Source organism: Eptesicus fuscus, chromosome 1, assembly GCF_027574615.1.
Source record: "Eptesicus fuscus isolate TK198812 chromosome 1, DD_ASM_mEF_20220401, whole genome shotgun sequence".
NCBI lineage: Eukaryota > Metazoa > Chordata > Mammalia > Chiroptera > Vespertilionidae > Eptesicus > Eptesicus fuscus.
The window spans coordinates 22,302,556-22,323,638 of record NC_072473.1 but is presented as its reverse complement, the minus strand read 5'-3'; the positions used below and the strand labels follow the sequence as shown (position 1 = coordinate 22,323,638).

Genomic DNA, 21,083 nt, shown 5'->3' with positions numbered 1-21,083 from the left:
AAAGACTTTATACTTGTTTATCCTAGCTCTCTATTTACACTTGAGCTTGAGCAATAATCACTAATTTTTAATGATTTTCCTGTCATTCACTATCATCCAGAGCATTGCTCTAAGCTGTTTACATGGATTACATACAATTCTTACAATGACCGTATGAAACAGGTACTATTATTATCCTCATTCTATAGAGAAGACATTTAGAGTTAAAAAACTTGGCTAATGTGCCAAGAAAGTGCTGGAACCAAGAATTAAAACTAAGTAGCTTAATTCCAGACTCCACAATGTTGAACAGCATATCATTCTGCTTCCCAAATTATTTCAAATTCAACCACAATGTTATTCATTTATAGGGTTGTTCGGGGATTAAACAAGACAATTAATGTGAAACTTCCAAGCATGGTGCTTGGTACATAGTTAGCTCTTAATAAACATAACCTATGGTCATTTTTTTAGGTTCTATTCTAATCCAAATGATTTTTTTTTACTTCTTATTCTCATCTTCTGATTCTGTTTTACTTGGTTATACTAGAGCTCACTAACTATCACTCACAAAAATGCAAGTGCAAAGGCAGAGTGTCTGGCTTATAATACACGACACACTGTTATTTTTAATAAGTGAGTGGTTAAGTGAAGAATACACTTCTTTAATTTTATTGGTTGGAGTTAGATTTTTGTTTGTGTGTGTGTGTGTGTGTGTTTTCAATTTACTAAAGAAGGTGCACTGTTTTATAAGCATAGACATTTTTGGAAAGACTATTAATCAGTTATTTGTAATACACAAATTAAATTCTAACAGGTAACACATGTCAGTAATCAATATCGTGCTCTTAAAATACCAAATACAGTAAATTTCTATAACATTTTATAACAAATAATTTTTGAAAATATTCCATTTTTCTTTTTTATTTAAATCATGAAAATATTTTTCTTTTGTTTCCTTGCAGGTTTCTAGAGACTTACCTACAAAACAAGGAGAACTTGAGGCTAACATAAAAGATATTGGACAGCTTGAAGAACAATTAAATCATCTGCTTCTGTGGCTGTCTCCCATTAGGAATCAGTTGGAAATTCTCAATCAACCAAATCAAAGAGGACCATTTGATATTAAGGTAGGGACTCGTTGCTTTAAATATTGTTTTCCAAAAGAAGGGCAATAACAATGAACTAAGTTTCTCATTTGTTACAATCATTATCATTGTTGTTATAATGTTGGTTATTATTATTTGACTCACATTTTCTGTTTGTTTACAGCATTTTCTAGCACTAATATATTCATTAAATTTCTATCATTAGAATACCTTCATCATATTTACTACTACAATCTATTTTCTTTTTTAATATGTTTTTATTGATTTGAGAGAGAAAAGAAGAAGGAGAGAGAGAGAGAGAGAGAGAGAGAGAGAGAGAGAGAGAGAGAGAGAGAGAGAGAGAAACATTGATGTGGAGTGTGAGAGAGAAACATCGATTGGTTGCTTCCCATAAACACATCCCAACTGGGGATTGAACCTGCAACTCGGGTATGTGCCCGGACCAGGAATCGAACTGGTGACCCCTCAGTGCATGGGACGATGCTTAACCAACTGAGCCATATTGGCGAGGGCACAATCCATTTTCCATTCCTGTTTTAATTGCACTTAGTATGTTTGTAGACTTCTTATCAATAGCTGAAGTCATTTAGGAGATTAGGTACCTACAAATATAAAGTATAATCTCTTTAGTAGACTTTATATAAAGCCCTCTCAGACTGACTCCAGTTTACCTTTCTCTCCTCTTATTCTGCCAACAACCTCTCCTTATAGCCTAGCCACAACACATTATATTGTATCTTTATATGCATGTAGCTTGATGCCATGTCTTTGTTCTTGATCTTCTGTCTTCTTTAAATGACTTCTTTCTTTTTTCTCATGATTAATTTTCTTCCATCTTTCAAGACTGAATTCAGTATCATTGCTTCTTAAAGCTTTCTTCTATACTCTCAAGTAGACTAAAAAAACCCTTTTCAGATTTCTTATAAACCTCTGTATCTATCGCCAATAGCCTTTGTATGTTGATTTGCACATAATTATTTTTTAATATATTTTATTGATTTTTTACAGAGAGGAAGAGAGAGGGATATAGAGTTAGAAACATCGATGAGAGAGAAACATCGATCAGCTGCCTCTTGCACACCCCCTACTGGGGATGTGCCCGCAACCAAGGTACATGCCCTTGACCGGAATCGAACCTGGGACCCTTGAATCCGCAGGCCAACGCTCTATCCACTGAGCCAAACCGGTTTTGGCATTTTTTTCACATAAATTTTACAGACCTAACTATCTCATCACATTGCTCTTTGAATGCAGAGGGCATCTTCTTATCTTTCTTATTCCCCTTATTTCTGAATAGCCCCAGGACTCAGCATATGGTGGGTGATTGTTAGTATTTTTGAATCAATGAATAAAAATGCTTAATGAGTCAACCATGGTAATGAGATGCTGCAGGTAAGCCTATGGTTCATACAAACATATCAGATACCATCACCTCCTGTTTTAGTGTCCCCATCAACATTGATTGTTTCTATCTTCTCTCCCTTTCCAGGAGGGTATTCTAAGAACTTATTCCAACATGATGCCCCATTTTACATATCCTGTGGGCCAACGACATTAAGTAGGCAATCAAATAAAACAATCCAAATGAAAGTTCAACCTATGAATTAATATAATAGGTAATTTCAGACTAAATATGCTATGTAGCATCTTTAAGTAAATTTATCTTTTAATTTATTGACCCACATTCTTCCATGTATTTACTTCATAAGATTTTAATTATCTAACAACTTTGTTTCCATGTAGTTGCTATTTTATAGGAAATAAAGCAAAGATAAAAGGAAGTGCAAAGATCATCTAGAAAAGAAAAGTAAAAGGTTAGTGAAGATGGGATTGAGTGAGGCTAAGAAGAGAGAGAGCTTTGATATAACTAAAATGAGTTATATTTGCAAAGTACACTCCACTATTTTTACCCCACTTCTTCCTTATATTTATGTCTAACATTCTGATAGCTAAAGCAGATGACAGAGTCAGTCACAGGTAAACATCATTTCATCAGTGCAAAACCTAGGCTGATCAACCAGTTGGATGGTATTGGATTCAGTCTGATGATTAAATGCAAGTCACAATAGGCTTTACCCAGAAAAAAAATTAAATTAAGTTTAAGAAAGAATACAGTGCCCAGCTGGCATGGCTAAGTGGTTGAACATCAACCTATGAACCATAAGGTCATGGTTCGATTCCTAGTCAGGGCATATGCCTGGGTTGCAGGCTCAATTCCCAGAGTGGGGTGTGCAGGAGTCAGCCAATGAATGATTCTCCCTCATCATTGATTTTCTCTATCTCTCCATCTTTCTTCCTCCCTGAAATAAATGAAAATATATTTTTAAAAAAGAAAGTATGCAGGACAGCTAACAAGACACCCTGTACAGTGATGGCATAGTGGAGGTCTTGACACTAAGGCGTGGCTTCTGATGCACCAGTCACAGTGCATTTGGGTCATGTGTGGTCACAAAAACAAGACTGGAGGAGAATGAAACCATATCAACATTAAGAGAAGGCATCGTTCTGGGATTTCTTAGTTTTTCCACCTATCTAGTACATAGTGTCCTCAGAGGTATATGAAAAGCAACCATTCTCCATTGTGATTGTGTCTTATCAATACTTACTTTTAATTACTTAATAAATAATCTCAACATAGAAGTACAGTTACTTGGTCCAATAAACAATGACCTCAGCCACATTCTCAATTATTTTGGATCTAGTTTATTCTTTTTTTAATTTAAAATCTTTATTGTTTACAGTATTACATATGTCTCCTTTTTACCCCATTGACCTTTCCCCAGCAGCTCCCACCCCCCACCAGCACATGCCCTCACACCCGCTACTGTCTGTGTCCATTGTTTATGCTTATATGCATGCATATAAGTCCATTGGTTGACCTCTTACCCCCCTACACAAATATATCCTCCCCTGCCTTCCCTCTAAGGTTTGACCGTCTGTTCGATGCTTCTGTGTCTCTGAATCTATTTTTGTTCATCAGTTTATGTTGTTCATTATATTCTACAAATGAGTGAGATCATGTGGTATTTATCTTTCTCCAACTGGCTTTTTTTTTGCTTAGCATAATGCTCTCCAGGTCCATTCATGCTGTTGTGAATGGTAAGAGTCCTTTCTTTTTTATAGCAGCATAGTATTCCTAAGTGTAAATGTAGCACTGTTTTTTTAATCCACTCATCTGCTGATGGGCATTTAGGCTGTTTCCAAATCTTAGCTATTGTAAATTGTGCTGCTATGAAAATAGGGGTGCATATGTCCTTTCTGACCAGTGTTTCTGGTTTCTTGGGTTATATTCCTAGAAGTGGGATTACTGGGTCAAATGGGATTTCCCATTTTTAATTATTGAGGAAATTCCATACTGTTTTCCACAGTGGCTGCACCAGTCTGCATTCCCACCAACAGTACACGAGGGTTCCTTTTTCTCCGCATCCTCACCAGCACTTGTCATTTGTTGATTTGTTGATGATAGCCATTCTGACAGGTGTGAAATGGTACTTCATTGTCATTTTGATTTGCATCTCTCAGATGATAAGTGACTTTGAACATATTTTCATATGTCTCTTGGCTTTCTGTATGTCCACTTTTGAAAAGTGTCTATTTAGGTCCTTTGCCCATTTTTTTATTGGATTGTTTATCTTCCTTTTGTTAAGTTGTATGAGTTTCCTGTAAATGTTGAAGATTAAACCCTTATTGGTGATAACATTGGCAAATATGTTCTCCCACGCAGTAGGCTTTCTTGTTGTTTTCTTGAGGGTTTCTTTTGCTGTGCAGAAGCTTTTTATTTTGGTGTAGTCCAACTTGTTAATTTTCTCCTTAGTTTTCATTGTCCTACGAGCTGTATCTGGAAAGATAGTGCTATGCGATATGTCTGATATTTTGCTGCCTATGGATTCTTCTAAGATTTTTATGGTTTCCTGTCTTATGTTTAAGTCTTTTTATCCATTTTGAGTTTATTTTTGTGTATGGTGTAAGTTGCTGGTCTAGTTTAATTTTTTTGCATGTATCTGTCCAATTTTCCCAACACCATTTATTGAAGAGACTGTCTTGACTCCATTGTATGCTCTTGCCTCCTTTGTCAAATATTAATTGAGCATAATGGCTTGGGTTGATTTCTGGGTTCTCTGTTCTATTCGATTGGTCTATATGTCTGTTCTTGTGCCAATACCAGGCAGTTTTGAGAACAGTAGCTTTGTAATATAGCTTGATATCTGGTATTGTGATCCCTCCAACTTTGTTATTCTTTCTCAGAATTGTTGCAGCTATTCTGTCTTTTTTTATTCCATATCAATTTTTGGAGAGTTTGCTCTAGGTCTGTGAATTGTACCGTCGGTATTTTAATGGAGATTGCATTGAATCTATAGATTGCTTTGAGTAGTATGGACATTTTAATGATGTTGATTCTATCAATCCTAATGAACACGGTATATACTTCCATTTGTGTATGTCCTCCTCTATCTTTCTCTAGTGTCCCATAATTTTCTGAGTACAGATTCTTTAACTCCTTGATTAAGTTTATTCCTAAGTATCTTAATTTTTTGGTTTCATTGATAAATGGGATTGTCTTTTTTCATTTCTCTTTCTGTGAGTTCATTATTGGTGTATAAAAAAGCCATAGATTTCTGGGTGTTAATTTTGTATCCTGCTTCATTACCAAATTCATTTATTAAGTCTAGTTGTTTTTTTTATTGAGTCTGTAGGGCTTTTTATGTACAATATCATGTCATCTGTGAATAATGACAGTTTTACTTCATCTTTTCCAATTTGGATGCCTCTTATTTCTTCTTGTCTATCATGATGGCTAGCACTTCCCACACTATGTCAAACAGGAGTTGTGAGAGTGGGCATCCCTGTCTTCTTCCTGTTCTTAGGGGAAATGGTTTTAAGTTTTTGCCCATTGAGTATGATGTTGTCTGTAGGTTTGTCATACATGGCTTTTATCATGTTGAGGTATGATCCCTCAATTCCCACTTGCTGAGGGTTTTTATCAAGAAAGGGTGTTGGATTTTGTCAAATGCTTTTTCTGCATCAATTGATATGAATATGTGATTTTTGTCTCTCAATTTGTTTATGTGATGTATCACATTTCTTGATTTGCACATATTATACCATCCTTACATCCCCGGAATAAATCCCACTTGGTCGTGGTGTATGATCTTTCTAATGTAATGCTGGATCTGATTTGCTAGAATTCTGTTGAGGATTTTAGCATCTTTGTTCATCAGGGATATTGGCCTGCAATTCTCTTTCTTTGTAGTGACTTTATCTGGTTTTGGGATTAGGGTAATGCTGGCTTCATAGAAAGAGCTTGGAAGTGTGCCTTCATCTTTTTTCTAGTTTATTCTTAAATATTCCTTGATTTAGTATTGCAAAGAGGAAAGGCCATAAATGCTTTGTTCCCAATTAGGAAGAGATTTTTGTAAATCACAGATAAAAGCACATTTCTTTACTTTCTAACATAATCTTCAGTTAAAATGTGCTTCTTCATTATATGATGAAAAATATACAATCTTAGCTATCTCTGTATGTTGAATGTGTTTAAAATTTGACAAAGTCCTATGATATAAATGGATGTTGTTGACTCAACCAAAGTTACTTTGGTCCCAGTCTGTGCCCCCAGAATGATTAACAAATATTGAAAACGTGCATTGGGCCTTTGTTTGTCCATGGCCCATAGGTTCCTGCCAATAGGTCCCTGCATTTGGTAATGAAAGCCACTCTCAGCTTTGTTAATCACTTTCCTTTATCAAAGCTTCAAGTCGCCACTCTTGATTCTGTGTGTGGTTTCACAAAATCCTAATATTTGTCTCCCGAAGCTTGGTCTAACTCACTGAGGGGAGAAGCAGCTTCTTTTTTTTCTGGCAGTAAAACTCCTTGGCTTCAGTCCTCTGTGCATATTCTGAGTTTTTCATATCTGGAGTGCAGATTTCAAAAATATCCCTTTAGCCATTTTCTTCTACTTACAGCTGTATTAAACACACACACACACACACACACACACACACACACACACACATACACACATACACACACACACACACACCTAATGAGATTTTTAAAAATCATATATAGGATGACTGGAGAGATTCCCTCCATAATTCTCATACCCCTAGCTTGTAATCAGGAAGTTGTGACCTGTATGAATAATTAACTTACCTAGTTCTTTATTTCCCTTTGTCTAGTTTCTATCTATAGTCACTGTCTAAAAATGTTATTGAGATTACACATAGTTCTGCTTTAAGCTATGTGAATTTAGACTGTACAGGCAGCTATAGCCCTATGCTTAAAGAGATTAAACTTTTTTTCAGTTAAAGAAAGATGGGAAGCCCTGGCTCAGTGGATAGTGTCAAGCTGCGGACCAAAGTGTTCCAGGTTCGATTCTAGTAAAGAGCACGTACCTTGGTTTCAGGCTCCTCCCTAACCCAGGCCCTGCTCAGGGCTCGTGCAGAAGGCAACCTATTGATGTATCACATCAATGTGTCTCTCTGTCTTTCCCTCTCTTTTCCACTCTCCCTAAGAATCAATGGAAAATAACATCTAGTGAGGATTGAAAAAAAAAAAAAGAGAGAAAGATGGAGAGATGGACTTTGCTTAATTTAAACTATTGGAAACCAAAAATAAACTTACCAAACAGTTTTGAGGACATGCCCATTTTTAACACAGAGAAAGAAATACTTTCTTAAAATTTGAGAAGTAAGTTAATGCAAAGGAAGCCAATGTACAAGCTGCCATTTCCTCCATTTAAGTAACTCTTTTTTGTCTGGCCATGGTGGCAATGGCTACCTCTGAAACAAGGGACCTACTGTTTTACCATCCAGGTCATTTGTTTTCTCTAGTCAAATTCTGAACACCAGTAAGACAAATATGTAATGCCCTCTGTGAGCCTCAGTTTAGCCTGCTGGGCACTTCATGCTTATTGATGAAATGCAGGTAGCTGTGTAATGAAACCCAAATTTTTAGAATAGCCTTAAGGGCTCTGTTCTAATACATTGTTTATGCTGGAGTGAAAATTGACTGTACATCGCTTAGTTTGTGCAATTTACTCTGGAAATATTCCTATTCAGGAAATCCTGAAAATAGCAATATTCATTTCAAAAATCACCTCACAAAACCCTTAGCAAGCTGAGAAACATAATAAATGAGATCGTGATGTAGAGGGTAAAAATTAGGCATAATCACAACCCTTTCCCATCAGTCAGCTCACTAGAAGGCATGCCTTCTAGTGAATTTGATTTTCAAATGTACTTTCAATTTAGACATAAAATATGTTGATTTCAAATTTTAGAAATGATAATTAAATGCTAAGAAACAGGGACCAGTTAAAGTTTCTATAAAAGGTCTTATGTTTTTAATCTTTAATGAATGTTTTCAGTAATGAGCTGCAGGTATACTGTTTATCTGACATAGAAGTGCCTAACTACTGCTTTTCAAACTTTTTATTAAAATATGAGGTAGGGGGGAAACACATAATTTTATGTTAAGTTTTACTGATTGAGATGCTTTCATATTGACGACAGGGAGTATTTTTTTCTCTTCTCAAAAATGACTTCCCTTCTGTGGTCTATGAATAAATACGACATACTACTCTGCTGGTTCTTCCTTACCATGTAAGAAACTTAACTCCCCATGTCACATCCACACTGAAAACTACCAAAGGACACATTTGTAGTGACTGAATGCTAAAGTAAATGAACACCAAAATCCTCTCTGCAGAGGATTGTGAAAAAAAAAATTGCACTGGACAACTTAATAGGCAAGGAAGACTTTATTCAAGACTATTGCAATAGGGGAGAGAGATTGAACTCAACTCCATTGAAACAAAAGGCAGGAAGGATTTTAAGCATTGGAATTAGCCAGTGGAAAAGAACTGGAGAACATTAGAGTGGAGTTTGGTTAATGTGATTAAGCCATCTCTATCTACTAATTGTCACTTATTGAAGGTAGGCAACCATGCTCCCACAGAGACCAGGAGACAGGGTGCTATCCTGCCTAATATTTCCATTTCAAAGGGATGACTCACAACTCCTTGATCAAGACTTTTCTGGGTTGTAGATTAACCTCTCAAAGAGGCAGAGAAGGAATGTATAATTGAAAGTTTTCTAAAGTAAATGTGCTAAGAAAAGAGAGACCAAGGCCATAATCAGGAAGAAACCTGTCTAAAGTTTAGTTAAGCTAAGGAGAATGTTAAGACCATCTTTGTCATTCCTCTGTTTTATTCAAGGGAAACCAGGGCAATTGAACAACTTAGGAGAGCTAGTGCATGTAGTTCATTACAGAAACTTTCTGTTCTTGAAGGACTCATTGAACTGATTTTGAGATTTGGTAACAGAGGATATTTGCTGGATGATTTGAGCAATCAGGTATTTAATGAAGGGAATTTGGGGGAAGTAAGAAGAAAATAAAATAAAAAACTAATGGTTGGCAGATTATAAACTCAGTTTTTGAGTCCAGGGGCAGCCAGTTAAGATTCCTAGAGCTTGGTTTGGGAACATCTGTTGATGGTGGACATAAGGTGGTAGTAGTCATTTGATGACAGTTTCAATGTTTTCAATGATGACAGACATTGAAGAGGTTTGGGGAAGATTTTCCACAGTCATGATTATTTCCTGGAGCAGAATATGAAAGATATGAGAGTTCCACTGAGCTTCCTGAGAGGCCCACACAACAGCATCTCCAGGCCTGAAGGTTATCCATACATAATCTATTGTGCCGATGAGTCCTTTGAAGTAAAAGTTGTCCAACTTCAGCTCTCAGGGATTCTTTAGATCCTGGGGAGAAAGTTCAACTGAAAGACAACATAGAATCTGAATAAGGATCTGGGCAGTCAGCTTTTAGTTCTCAGTAATGCCAAATCAGGAGAATAGGAGAAAAATGGAAAATATTAGTGTAGAGAGTTGTAGCCAGATATTAAAGGAAACTAGAATTTAAAATCTGGTAAGAACTGACAAAATGAGTAAGAAGGCAGGGTCCAGTTCAATTTAAAGGTGGGTAACAAAGTCATGCAGTTTACAAGGAAATTCAAAATAGCTCAAAGACAATGAACAAGACTAGAATCTAATAACCCAAAAGGGTGTGCTGTAGTTTTCTATTGAAATATATATATATTTGTCTACAGTCACCTCTCATTTGATCAGATACTGAAAGTAAGATTATTATTTACAAAATAAGGCTGGGCTCTTTACTTACATAGGTGCAGCAAGGATAGTAATTGACCATGCAGGGCTTTTAAGGTTTGTTTTTGCTGAAAGTTTTTCATAAAGAATCTCATATTTGACTTTTTCAAGCCTCATGAGGTTAGAAAGTCAAGCAAAGATCTTGCCATTAATTTTACCTGCTATACCTATAGATTTGGTTGATTCCTCTATTCTCAAAGTCCTCAAATTATCCTAAGGTTTTCTAGGCCTGCCAGAAAGTGACCTTCCTTATTTACCTGTAAGTTTGGACATCTGTAAGCCAGGTATCAGGTCAGTTTTCATAAAAAGGCTTTGTAAGCATTGTCTCCAAAAAGTCAAAAGTGGTTCCTTAAAACATTCTGGTCATAACTAATTCTATGCACATCATTCTCAAATATGACATTCCAGTCAAACCCTTGGTTATATAACTGATTTTCTCAATTATGTTCTAGTATTATATAAGAATAATAAGATATTCTTATTGAACCTATGTAAATAATTGTATCACCATGAAAATAAGAATACTCAATAAGTGTTTCTGAATTCTGGAGGGATAAATCAGGGAGAAAAAAAAAGATAAATGTTTCACTTCTGTTTACAAAAGTATAATCTATTAAATTTCTATGAGTGATAAATAGCTTAAGAGAAAAGCAAACAGTCTCTTATATCAAGAAAATTGAGCATTAAAGCATCAGCAATATTGTAAACAAAATCTCTAATCAAATCATTCTTCATCAGTTTATTCGATTATATGTAATTGATTCTTGTTCTGTGTGATCTCAGGTTAGCAGCATCATAAACCCATCAGCTTCTCCACTAGATTTCTGGAAATCCTGTCTCAGCCCAGGGGAATAATCTAAAGGTTATTTAAGCAAGGCTATCAGAAGCCTGTGCTCTAGAGTACCTGACATAGTCCTTTCCATGGGGAAGGGAGAAACCAAAGTGACACAAAGAAAACCCAAATTATATCTCTACAGAGAAAGAGTACTGTAAGTACCAGAGAACTGCAGTTCAACCAAAGGAGATCTCAGTGTTCCATGTTCTAAACCAATGGTAGCTTTCAAAGAAGTCTGGGACTCTAACCCAGCCTTAATAGTAGATTCAGAATCCTAAGAATTAAAATCTATCCTTTTCCATGCTTCCAAAGACTATCTGGAGAACTGGATTTTTAGTTGGACTCACCAATGGAACCCCAGGCAGTCAGTTAAGAGTGTGGCCATTTTTCACAATACTAGCTTTTTAGAAGTTAATGCCATCTAGCTAACTGTTTGGAATGCAATAATTCACATCTAAATAGTTATTCCCTTAGATAGATGTGTACCAGCTCAAGTTAAACTGAATATGCTTTCCAACTTAGTTTATTTTTAATTTTTAAGAAGTGAAATTGGGCAGGGTAGAAAGAGAAGAGGACACTGACATCTTTTATGTCTATATTTTTCTAAAAAATGTTTCAGTGTTTCCTATTAGGTATGAAAATATTTCTATGGAAGGTGTCCTGAAAAATTGGGATGAAAGTTATTGGACAAAAAGGCTCAATATCCTCATTCACTATGCAACTAGATAGAGGTTTATTGAAAATTAAAAATCCCTCTGAGTGCAGGTTATTTCTGGGCAAGAGAATAATTCTTTCTCCAGTAAACCCTGCAGTTTGTTTAATTTGAGGATAAGTGGAATTCAGCATCAACTTTTCTTTTGAACACGGGATCATAATTCTTACTCTTACTTTTCATCCCTTCTACTCAACCCCAAAAACCATTGCTGAATTTAGGTAGCATGATAATAGGGAGAGAAGCAAAAGACCCAAGATTAAATCCCAGGTATGACAATTAACTGGCTTTATAATATTATTTAATTCTTACTCTTCTTCTGGCTTTCCTATTTATTAAAAACTAGAGGCTCGGTGCATGAAAATTCATGCAAGAGTAGGCCTTCCTTCCCCCAGCTGCTGGCACCAGCATCCCTCCCCAGAACCTAGGACCTGGGCAGGCTTCCCTTGGGTCACCCACAGGCACCTGGGACCTGGGCTGGCTTTCCTCTGGCTCCAACTTCATCAGGAAGAATGTCCGGAATGACATCTGATCTAATTAGCATATTACCCCTTTATTATTATAGATGAAAAAATTGAGTGTAACCTCAATAAATTCAATAAAAAGGAAGAAAAAAATGAAAAACTGAGCCAATTATCTTGGAACCCTATTGGCTTAAGGTAAAACTAAGGTGGGGACATATTTTTTAAGGCAATAGTTAGATATGGTTGATGGGACCTTTCTTGCTGTAGCTGAAATTTCGATAAAAGCCCCTAAAAAATTAAGCTTACAAAATAGCCTCTTTTTCCAAAGAAAGTGGCAGCTGGCTACCAGAAAACCACTCCAAAAAAGATTGCAAATAGTCATGAGATTATCATGTTTCAACAAACCAAATTGCACCTAAAAGAAGAAAATTATAAAGGAGAAGAGTTTCTTGAATTGAGAATTCCTGGAATAGAATTCAAGTAGGATTAACACTTTGTGGTCCAAGGAAAAATTGGTATGGCTTTTACAATTTTCTTCTTCATGAGGGAGGGGAGAAGAGTGCTTTTCCTTCTCCCCTATCAAGCCAAGGAGGGCTCCAGAAGAACCTCCATTATGGTGCTATTCAGACTATTCTGCTTATAAAACTCTCAAAATAGGTTTTTTAAGAAACACTAACTATGCTCTTGCACATTTTAAAGTCGACATCTATTTTATCTCCTGACATATTATAAATATTGACATTTTAAAATGTTGCATTACTCATTTGAATGTATCCAGTGGAATCCAAATACCATGGTAATATGATATCTACCATCATCCATTTAAAAATACACCAAACAAATTCATCTTTAATAAATAGAAGTTTCATATCAGTCCTCTTTCTTCTTTAAATCATATTTCCATTCTACTTTCCCAAGGAATTATACCTTAATATAATATATATCTATGATATAAAGTCTTTTATTAATCATTCTATCATACTTCCGTATGACAAGTTTATCTATGTGGATTTAAATTCAATTTAAAGAAAACTTCCTTGGTTACAAGACTCTAAAATCTTTAGAGTATTTTTTTAAAATACTTTATATTGAGTTATAGCTTCCATTCTGATTAATACTAAGTATACCTAGTAATAACCAAATTTCCTAAATATATGGAACTTTTGATAAATATTAAGCATACTAAGATTTTTATTAAAAACGAATCTATTAATGAGATGGATGGGTAAGTGCTTAATGGTACATTGATTAAAGGAAGGATTAAGTCATCAATATTTTGAATTGTATTTTGATTTGGCATAACTGTATCTTGGGTATAATGCACCTTTGGGATATGTTAGAAGAGGCATGCTTTTATTCTGTAAAGTTGGAGGACTGTCATTAACCAAAAAGTGGTTAATGAACATTTAATTTGTTTTCAAGCTTTGAAACCATGACAAAAACTGGGAATGATAATTGAAATTATATGTGTACCACAGGGACCAACCCAGGCAAAAATCCCTTGGAAGCTAAGAATCTGGAAACTGAGATCGTGAACACCATCTATTGCCCACATATTCCTAGAAAAGCCTTTGTGTACCTCAGTCTGAAGATTGCCACTCTAGGAGAGATGAGCATTCTATGATAAGAAGTAAAGAACAATACAGTCCCTGGCTGAATAGTGGTTAAGCCTCCATAGCATCATCAAGTTTATCTCACCACAGTCCATGCCTTTATCCACTGCACAGTTCCTTACTGCATCAGTACTTGTATCACATTGTTAACTCTTCTGGAACTTACTAGAGTTTAAAATTGCCAGCTCTTTTTTAGCATGTACTGTTTCTAGCTTACATTTCCTTTATTTTTCCTTGTGTAGTCTACTTTTTGGAAAGAGGTACAGGGCTGTCAGCCTCTTCTCTGAGCCTTCTCAAGTTTATCCAACAAGGTTCCTGAAGCTTAGGTCCATTGCCTCCCATTTTCTGATCCATCCAGAGCAAGTCAGAGAACGGACAAGAAACCCACCACCACTGGGAGGCAGAATCTGTTGCTAGCATTGCTGCCGTGTATATGGTTTCTAGTTCATCTCTAATGATTTCAGTTTTACATTTTTACTGACCTTGTCATAGCCTCCTCCCCTGCCTCAGTTCTGATTGTTCTGTCCCCCACTAACCTCTCCCTTTTTCTGCCCACCCCAAGAATGAAGACCTGTACTTAACCTCAAACTACTTGAAGCCTTAATACATGGTTAACCCATCAGTCCAATTGATGGTAGAAATGGAGAGGAGGTGATCTTCAGGTCCTGATTCTTAATATAATATATTGCAGTCTCTTAGTTTCTTTGGAACTTCAGATTTGATATGTTTGCCTTCTAGAAACTTTATCTTGTGAAAAAAAATTCTCAAATAGGCTAAATCCTAAGAGAGACCTGCATCACATCACTGGAAAACTCCATAATTTTTGACATCAATTCAGCCATCAATTTCCTTTGGTGGTTGTTCAATTAGTTACCAAACTCTAATTGTTTTATTTCCTCCCCAGTTCATATGATTCCATTTCCCCATAAGCATTCATTTGGAGACTTTATCAAATGTATTGCTGAAATGCACATGAACTTAATTTCCCTATACCCCTTATCAAGCTCTTTAGTCAGAAAAAGACATGAGGCTAAGCCGATTAAATTTCTATTCAGGTAACAAACCACTTATTAATTAGCTACAATGTCCTGATGTGTTAAGTTGGCCCTCATTCTCAATTTTCTTAGAGGTGAATTGATGTATAAATATACTTCAGTATCTGTATCAATGCAGAAACATTTTCAATGCACTATAGTGAGCACACTTATAGGATTCTGTGATAGCCCAAAAGAGTGATATCCAACCCAGCCAAAGTGTTGTTTAGAGCACAGGTATTAAAGTATGGTCCCTAGTCCAGTAACAGCAGCATTATAAGCATCACCCCAAAGCTTGTTAGAAATGCAAATCCTTGGGCCTCTCCAGAATAGATAGGCCTGAAACTCAAGAATCTGTGTTTTCTTATTCAGAATATAGAGTATGAGATAGAAAACTTCAGTTGTTCCAGATCATGATATCATGGAATCTCTAATTCTATATATTTTCTTTCTATTTCATGGACCTTTGTCATGTCCATATAACTGATCCAAGATGAAATCCTGAACCTTTAAAGAAAATATTAAAATAATAAATAAAATATTTAAACTTTTTTTAGAAGAAAGAAAGAAAGAAAGAAAGAATTTGTCTTACAAACCCTCCAGAAGACATTTGCACTTACTAAATTTTATAAAGCTCTTGTCTCAAGAAAGTTTTCCTAGAAGATATGATACTGAACTGGATCTTTAAAAAATGAGTAGTATCAATAAAGTGAAATGCGTATAAGGGAAAGGAAAAAGGTTCCAGAGAGAAGAAGCAACAAGAGGACTTTGTTAATAAGGATGAAGAAGAGGAAACGGTTAAAAAACTGTTTTTTCAAGTTGCTGTTGGTGATTTATTGATGAGTTATGAAATCAAGTTAATGGGTAAAATAAAATAGAATAAGATAGTATAAGGTACATAGAATACAATACATATTATCACAATATTCTTCATGTGATATGGGTAACTATTGTTTTGTGAAATTTGTTTTTGTCTATGCATTTTATTTTTGTTTCTAATTGTAATAGAATCTACTCATTCATTTCATATGAAATGAATTAATTAGTGCTCTGTCAGTAAGTTTATATGGGGTTAATTATTACAAAGTTGAGAATAAATTCACCCTTCTATGGCAGACTTTAAAAGTGTAAATTATTTTATTTATTGAAAATATAAAGTTTCTTGTGGTACAAAATTTAAAAGCATAAAGGACATAAATTCTCCCATATGTCTCTATATTTCAACCACCCAATTTCTCTCACCATAAGTTGTCAATGTTATCTGTTTCTTGGATGGCACTCCAAAGATAGAATGTGTGTGTGTGTGTGTTTGTGTGTGTGTGTGTTTATATTTATTCTTTCCTTTTCTCAACATCTTAAAAAAATAAGCTGATATAATACTATACATAATTTTCTCCACTCGTTTTTCTACTTAATGATATATACTGACAGTTATTTCCATAATTTTACTTCAAGAGCATTATCATTTTATAAAATTGCATTCTATTATATTCTAACGATGTACCATAATTAATTTAATCAATATTCTAATTAATGAGCATTTAATTTGCTTTCAAGTTTTCCTCCTGCTACAATAGGACATAGCATAATGTTATATTCATGTCATTTCATACATTTTAACTATATCCAGTGACATTAGAGGAATGGTGGCGTGAGAGGGCCCTTGTCCTTTCTCCCTGAAATGTCAACAAGTTAACCAACTATAAGTCAACAAAGAAATCCCTCCTCAACACAGATGCATGCCTGAAAGACCTGTGCATTGAAACATCTAAACGTAGGCAACCAGGAACAAATGGGACACAAGAACGAAGGAAAGTGCAGATTGCCCACCAACACAGCCCTGCAACTGGGAGCTTGTTGGCTCAGCCTGGAGAGGGGAGGAAGCCAGTTGTAGCAGGCACTTCCTTCAGCCAGGAGAAACAGAGAGCTGCTGTGGTGGGGGGGGGGGGGGGGGCAACCCAGCAGGGAGACCAGCAAGGAAACAAACAGTATCTGAGTGAGCATATGCCTGACAGAGCACAGAGTTCTGCTGTGCAGCTCTCTACTCTCTGGCCAGGCTGTGGTGTTTCAGACAAAGAAAGGAAACCATATTCCTGCCACTGCTGGGACTTCCAACATTCACCTCCTATTGCCCTTAGAGTGGGGTCCAGGAGCAGATTATTTATAAGCCAAGAGCTATTGCAGTAAAACCACTATTTCCCTCAGTGACTGATCCCCAGGAAGGGTGTTTGGGGTGTAACCCTACAGAAGTGGAGGTCAGGAGTCACCATTAAGGTGTAGGCAAAACTAACCCTAGCCCCAGGCAGCAAAGTTGTACTGTCTAACAGAAGCCTCAGAGGTTCAAGACTGTGATATCACAGAGATTAAAAAAAAAAAAAAAACAAAAAAAACACCTTGTGATTCAGTTCCATCTACTGGAAAATAGTAGGAAAACCTCTTCAGGAAATTTATGGGCCATATTTAGAGACAGAGCTAAATGCATAGGCAAAAAACAAAACAAAACAAACAAACAAAAAAAAAACAGAAAATACCATGAATAACCAGTTATGAGGATGACCATTAAGAAAGTGAAAAATCTCCAGAAAGCAAGCTGGAACACATGGAGATATGTGATATAAATGACAGAATATTGCAGTTCTAGAAATACTCAATGAGATGTGAGAAAACATAGACAGGCAATTCAATGCACTCAGAAAACAAATCAATGAACAAAATGAGTACTTTACCAATGAGACTAGAACTTTAAAAAACAACCATTCCAAAATCCTGGAAATGAAGCATGCAATTAAGGAGATTAAGAGTAAACTACTGAGTATAGAAAACAGAACCAACAAGATGGAGGAAAGAATTAGTGATATAGAAGATAGGAATCTAGAAATGATGCAGAGGAAAGAAGAGAGACACCTGAGCATAAAGAAAAGTGAAAGAGCTCTATGAGAACTGTCTGACTCCCTCAGAAAAAGCAATATTAGAATTATAGGCATTCCAGAGAAGCAAGAGAGGGAACAGGGAATGTAGAGCCTATTCAAACAGTGGATGAGAACTTCTCAACCATATGGAAAGAACTAATTGCTCAATACAAGAAATAAACAGAACATCTAGTTACATCAATAATTACCCTAAAATGTAAATGGTTTTAATTCACCAATAAAGAGGCACAGAGTAGCAGAGTGGATCAAAAAACAAAACCCAACCTTATGCTGCCTATAGGAGACACATCTAAGCTGCAAAGACAAAGGTAGATTCAAAGTATAAGGGTGGAAAATGATTTTTCAAGAAAATAACATCCACAGAAAAGCAGGTATAGTTATATTTATATTTGACAAAATAGATTTGAAGATAATAAGGATAATATGAGACAAAGATTGACACTTTATGATGATAAAGGGGACACTAAATCCAGAAAACATAACACTTCTTAGTAGATATGCACCCAACCAGGGAGCACCAAAATATATAAAACAACTACTCACAGAAGTAACAGGAGAAATAGATTAAAACACAGTCATAGTTGGGGACCTTAAAACTCCATTCACATCTCTGGACAGATCAACCAACAGAAAATCAATTAAAAAAACATCAGCCTTAAATGAAAACCTAGACAAATGGTCATGGTTGACATTTATAGAACTTTTCATCCCAGAACATCAGATCATACACTTTTCTCTAGTGCACATGGAACATTCTCAAGGCTAGACCATATGTTGGGTCACAAAATTAGCATCAACAAATTCAAGCAAATTGAAATTATACCAATCATATTATCTGACCACAATGCCTCGAGATTAGAAATCAACTTGCAAAAAGGACATAAAGAAGCCCACAAATACATCATGATTAAACAATATACAACTAAAAAATAACTGGGTCAAATAAAAAATAAAAGATGAGATCAAAAGATAACAAAGACAAATGAGAATGACAATACAACATATCAAAACTTCTCAACCAGGTAGTGTGACTCAGTGCTTAAGCATCAACCTATGAACCAGGTGGTCACGGTTCAATTTCCAGTTAGGGCACATGCCCTGATTGCAGGCTCAATCCCCAGTAGGGAGTGTGCAGGAGGCAAATTACCAATGATTATCTCTCATCATTGATGTTTCTATCTCTCTTTCTCCCTTCCTGTCTGAAATCAATAAAAACATATTTTTAAAAACACTTCTGGGATGCAGCAAAAGTAGTAGTAATAACAGGGAAATTTGTATAATTACAAGTATATCACAAGAAACAAGAAAAATCCCAAGTAAACAACCTAACATCACATCTTAAAGAACTAGAAAAAAGAACAAAAGCAACCCAAAGTCAGCAGAAGAAAGGAAATAATAAAAATTAGAGCAGAAATGAATGAAATAGATAACAAAAATACTATGCAAAAAGTATACAACAAAGAGCTGGGTCTTTGAAAAGATTAATAAAATTGACAACCCCATGACTAGACTCACTAAGGAAAAAAGGGAAAAGACTCATGGAAACAAAATCAGAACTGAGAGGAAAAGTCACCACAGACATCATAGATACATACAAAGGATAATACTAGAATATTATGAAAGACTATATGCCACCAAATTCAATAACCTAGAAGAAATGGATAAATTCCCAGAATTATATAACATTCTTAGACTAAATGATGAAGAATTGGAAAATCTAAATAGACTGATCATTACTGGGGAAATTGAAACAACCATCAAAAACCTGCCAATAAACAGAAGTCCAGGACCAGATGGCTTCACCAGTGAATTCTACCAAACGTTTAAAGAAGATTTAAAACCTAAACTTCTCAAAATCTTCCAAAAAATGGAAGAAGAGACAATACTTCCTAACACATTCTATGAGGCTAATATAAACCTGATACCAAAACCTAGCAAAAATAACACAAAAAAAGAAAACTACAGACCATTCATCTCTGATGAATAGATACAAAAATCCTAAACAAAATACTAGCAAATCAAATACAATAGTACTTCAAAAAACTAATACAACACGATCAAGTGGGGTTCATTCCAAGGGCACAAGAATGATTCAACATATGCAAACCAATCAATGTAATACACCACATTAACAATAGAAAGGATAAAATTATGTGATCTTATTAACAAATACAGAAAAAGCATTTGATAAGAGACAACATCCATTTATGATTAAAACACTCAATTAAATAGGAAGAGAAAGAAAGTACCTCAACATAATAAAGGCCATCCTAAAATATAAAAAGCCAGGAGCCGTCATGACCAAAACAACCTGACGCATGACTGAACAGCAGGCTGCATGGAGTGACAAGGGCGGCAGGGGGGTTAGTGAGGGACGACAAAACAACTGAACAACAGGCAGCATGGGGTGACCAGGCCGGCAGGGAAGTTAGTGAGGGACAACCAAACGACTGAACAGCAGGCTGTGTGGGGCAACCAGGCTGGCAGGGGGTCAGTTTGGGGTGACCAGGCCAGTGGAGGGTCAGTAGGGGATGACCAGGCGAGTAGGGGGGCAGTTAGGGATGACCAGGCCATCAGTGGGGGCTGTTGGGGGTGACCACACTGGCGGGGGGGCAGTTGGGGGCAACCAGACCAGCAGGAGGCAGTTGGGGGTGACCAGGCCTGCAGGGGGGCAGTGAGGGGCAACCAGGCTGGTGGGGAGAAGTTGGGGGCAACCAGGCCTACAGGGGGGCAGTTAGGGGCAATCAGGCTGGCAGGCAGAGGTGGTTAGGGGTGATCAGGCTGGCAGGGGGAGCAGTTAGATCTAAACCGGCAGTCATACATCCCCTGAGGAGTCTTGGATTGCAGAGGCTGAAGGCTGGGCTGAGGGGATCCTCCCCTCCATGCACAAATTTTTTGCACCAGGCCTCTAGTATATGATAAACCCTCAGCTAATATCACACTGACTGGTGAAAAAATGGAAATCTTATTCTCTAATATCAGGAATAAGACAAGGATGTCCATTCTCATCACTCTTATTCAACATAGTGCTGAAGTCCTAGCCCAAGAAATAAAGCAAGAGAAAGAAATAAAAGGCATCCAAATAGGAGAGGGAGTCAAACTGTCACTTTTTGTGGACAACATGATTCTGTGTATAGAAAACCCTAAAGACTCCACCAAAGAACTTTTAGAAACAATAAACAAATAGTCAAGTTGCAAGATACAAAATCAATGCGCAAAATTCCATTGCTTTCCTGTATA

At 36.3% G+C, this 21,083-nt stretch overlaps 1 protein-coding gene across 2 annotated transcripts in view; it reads left to right on the top strand.

Annotated features, from left to right (window-relative positions):
* The window catches only part of DMD (dystrophin), a 1,914,059-nt gene that overhangs the window by 1,086,020 nt on the left and 806,956 nt on the right, over positions 1-21,083 (top strand). For both annotated transcript variants that reach the window (XM_054720874.1, XM_028129748.2), the window contains exon 43: positions 945-1,109. In XM_054720874.1, coding sequence (XP_054576849.1) covers positions 945-1,109 — 165 coding nt within the window. The remainder of the gene's footprint in view (positions 1-944; positions 1,110-21,083) is intronic.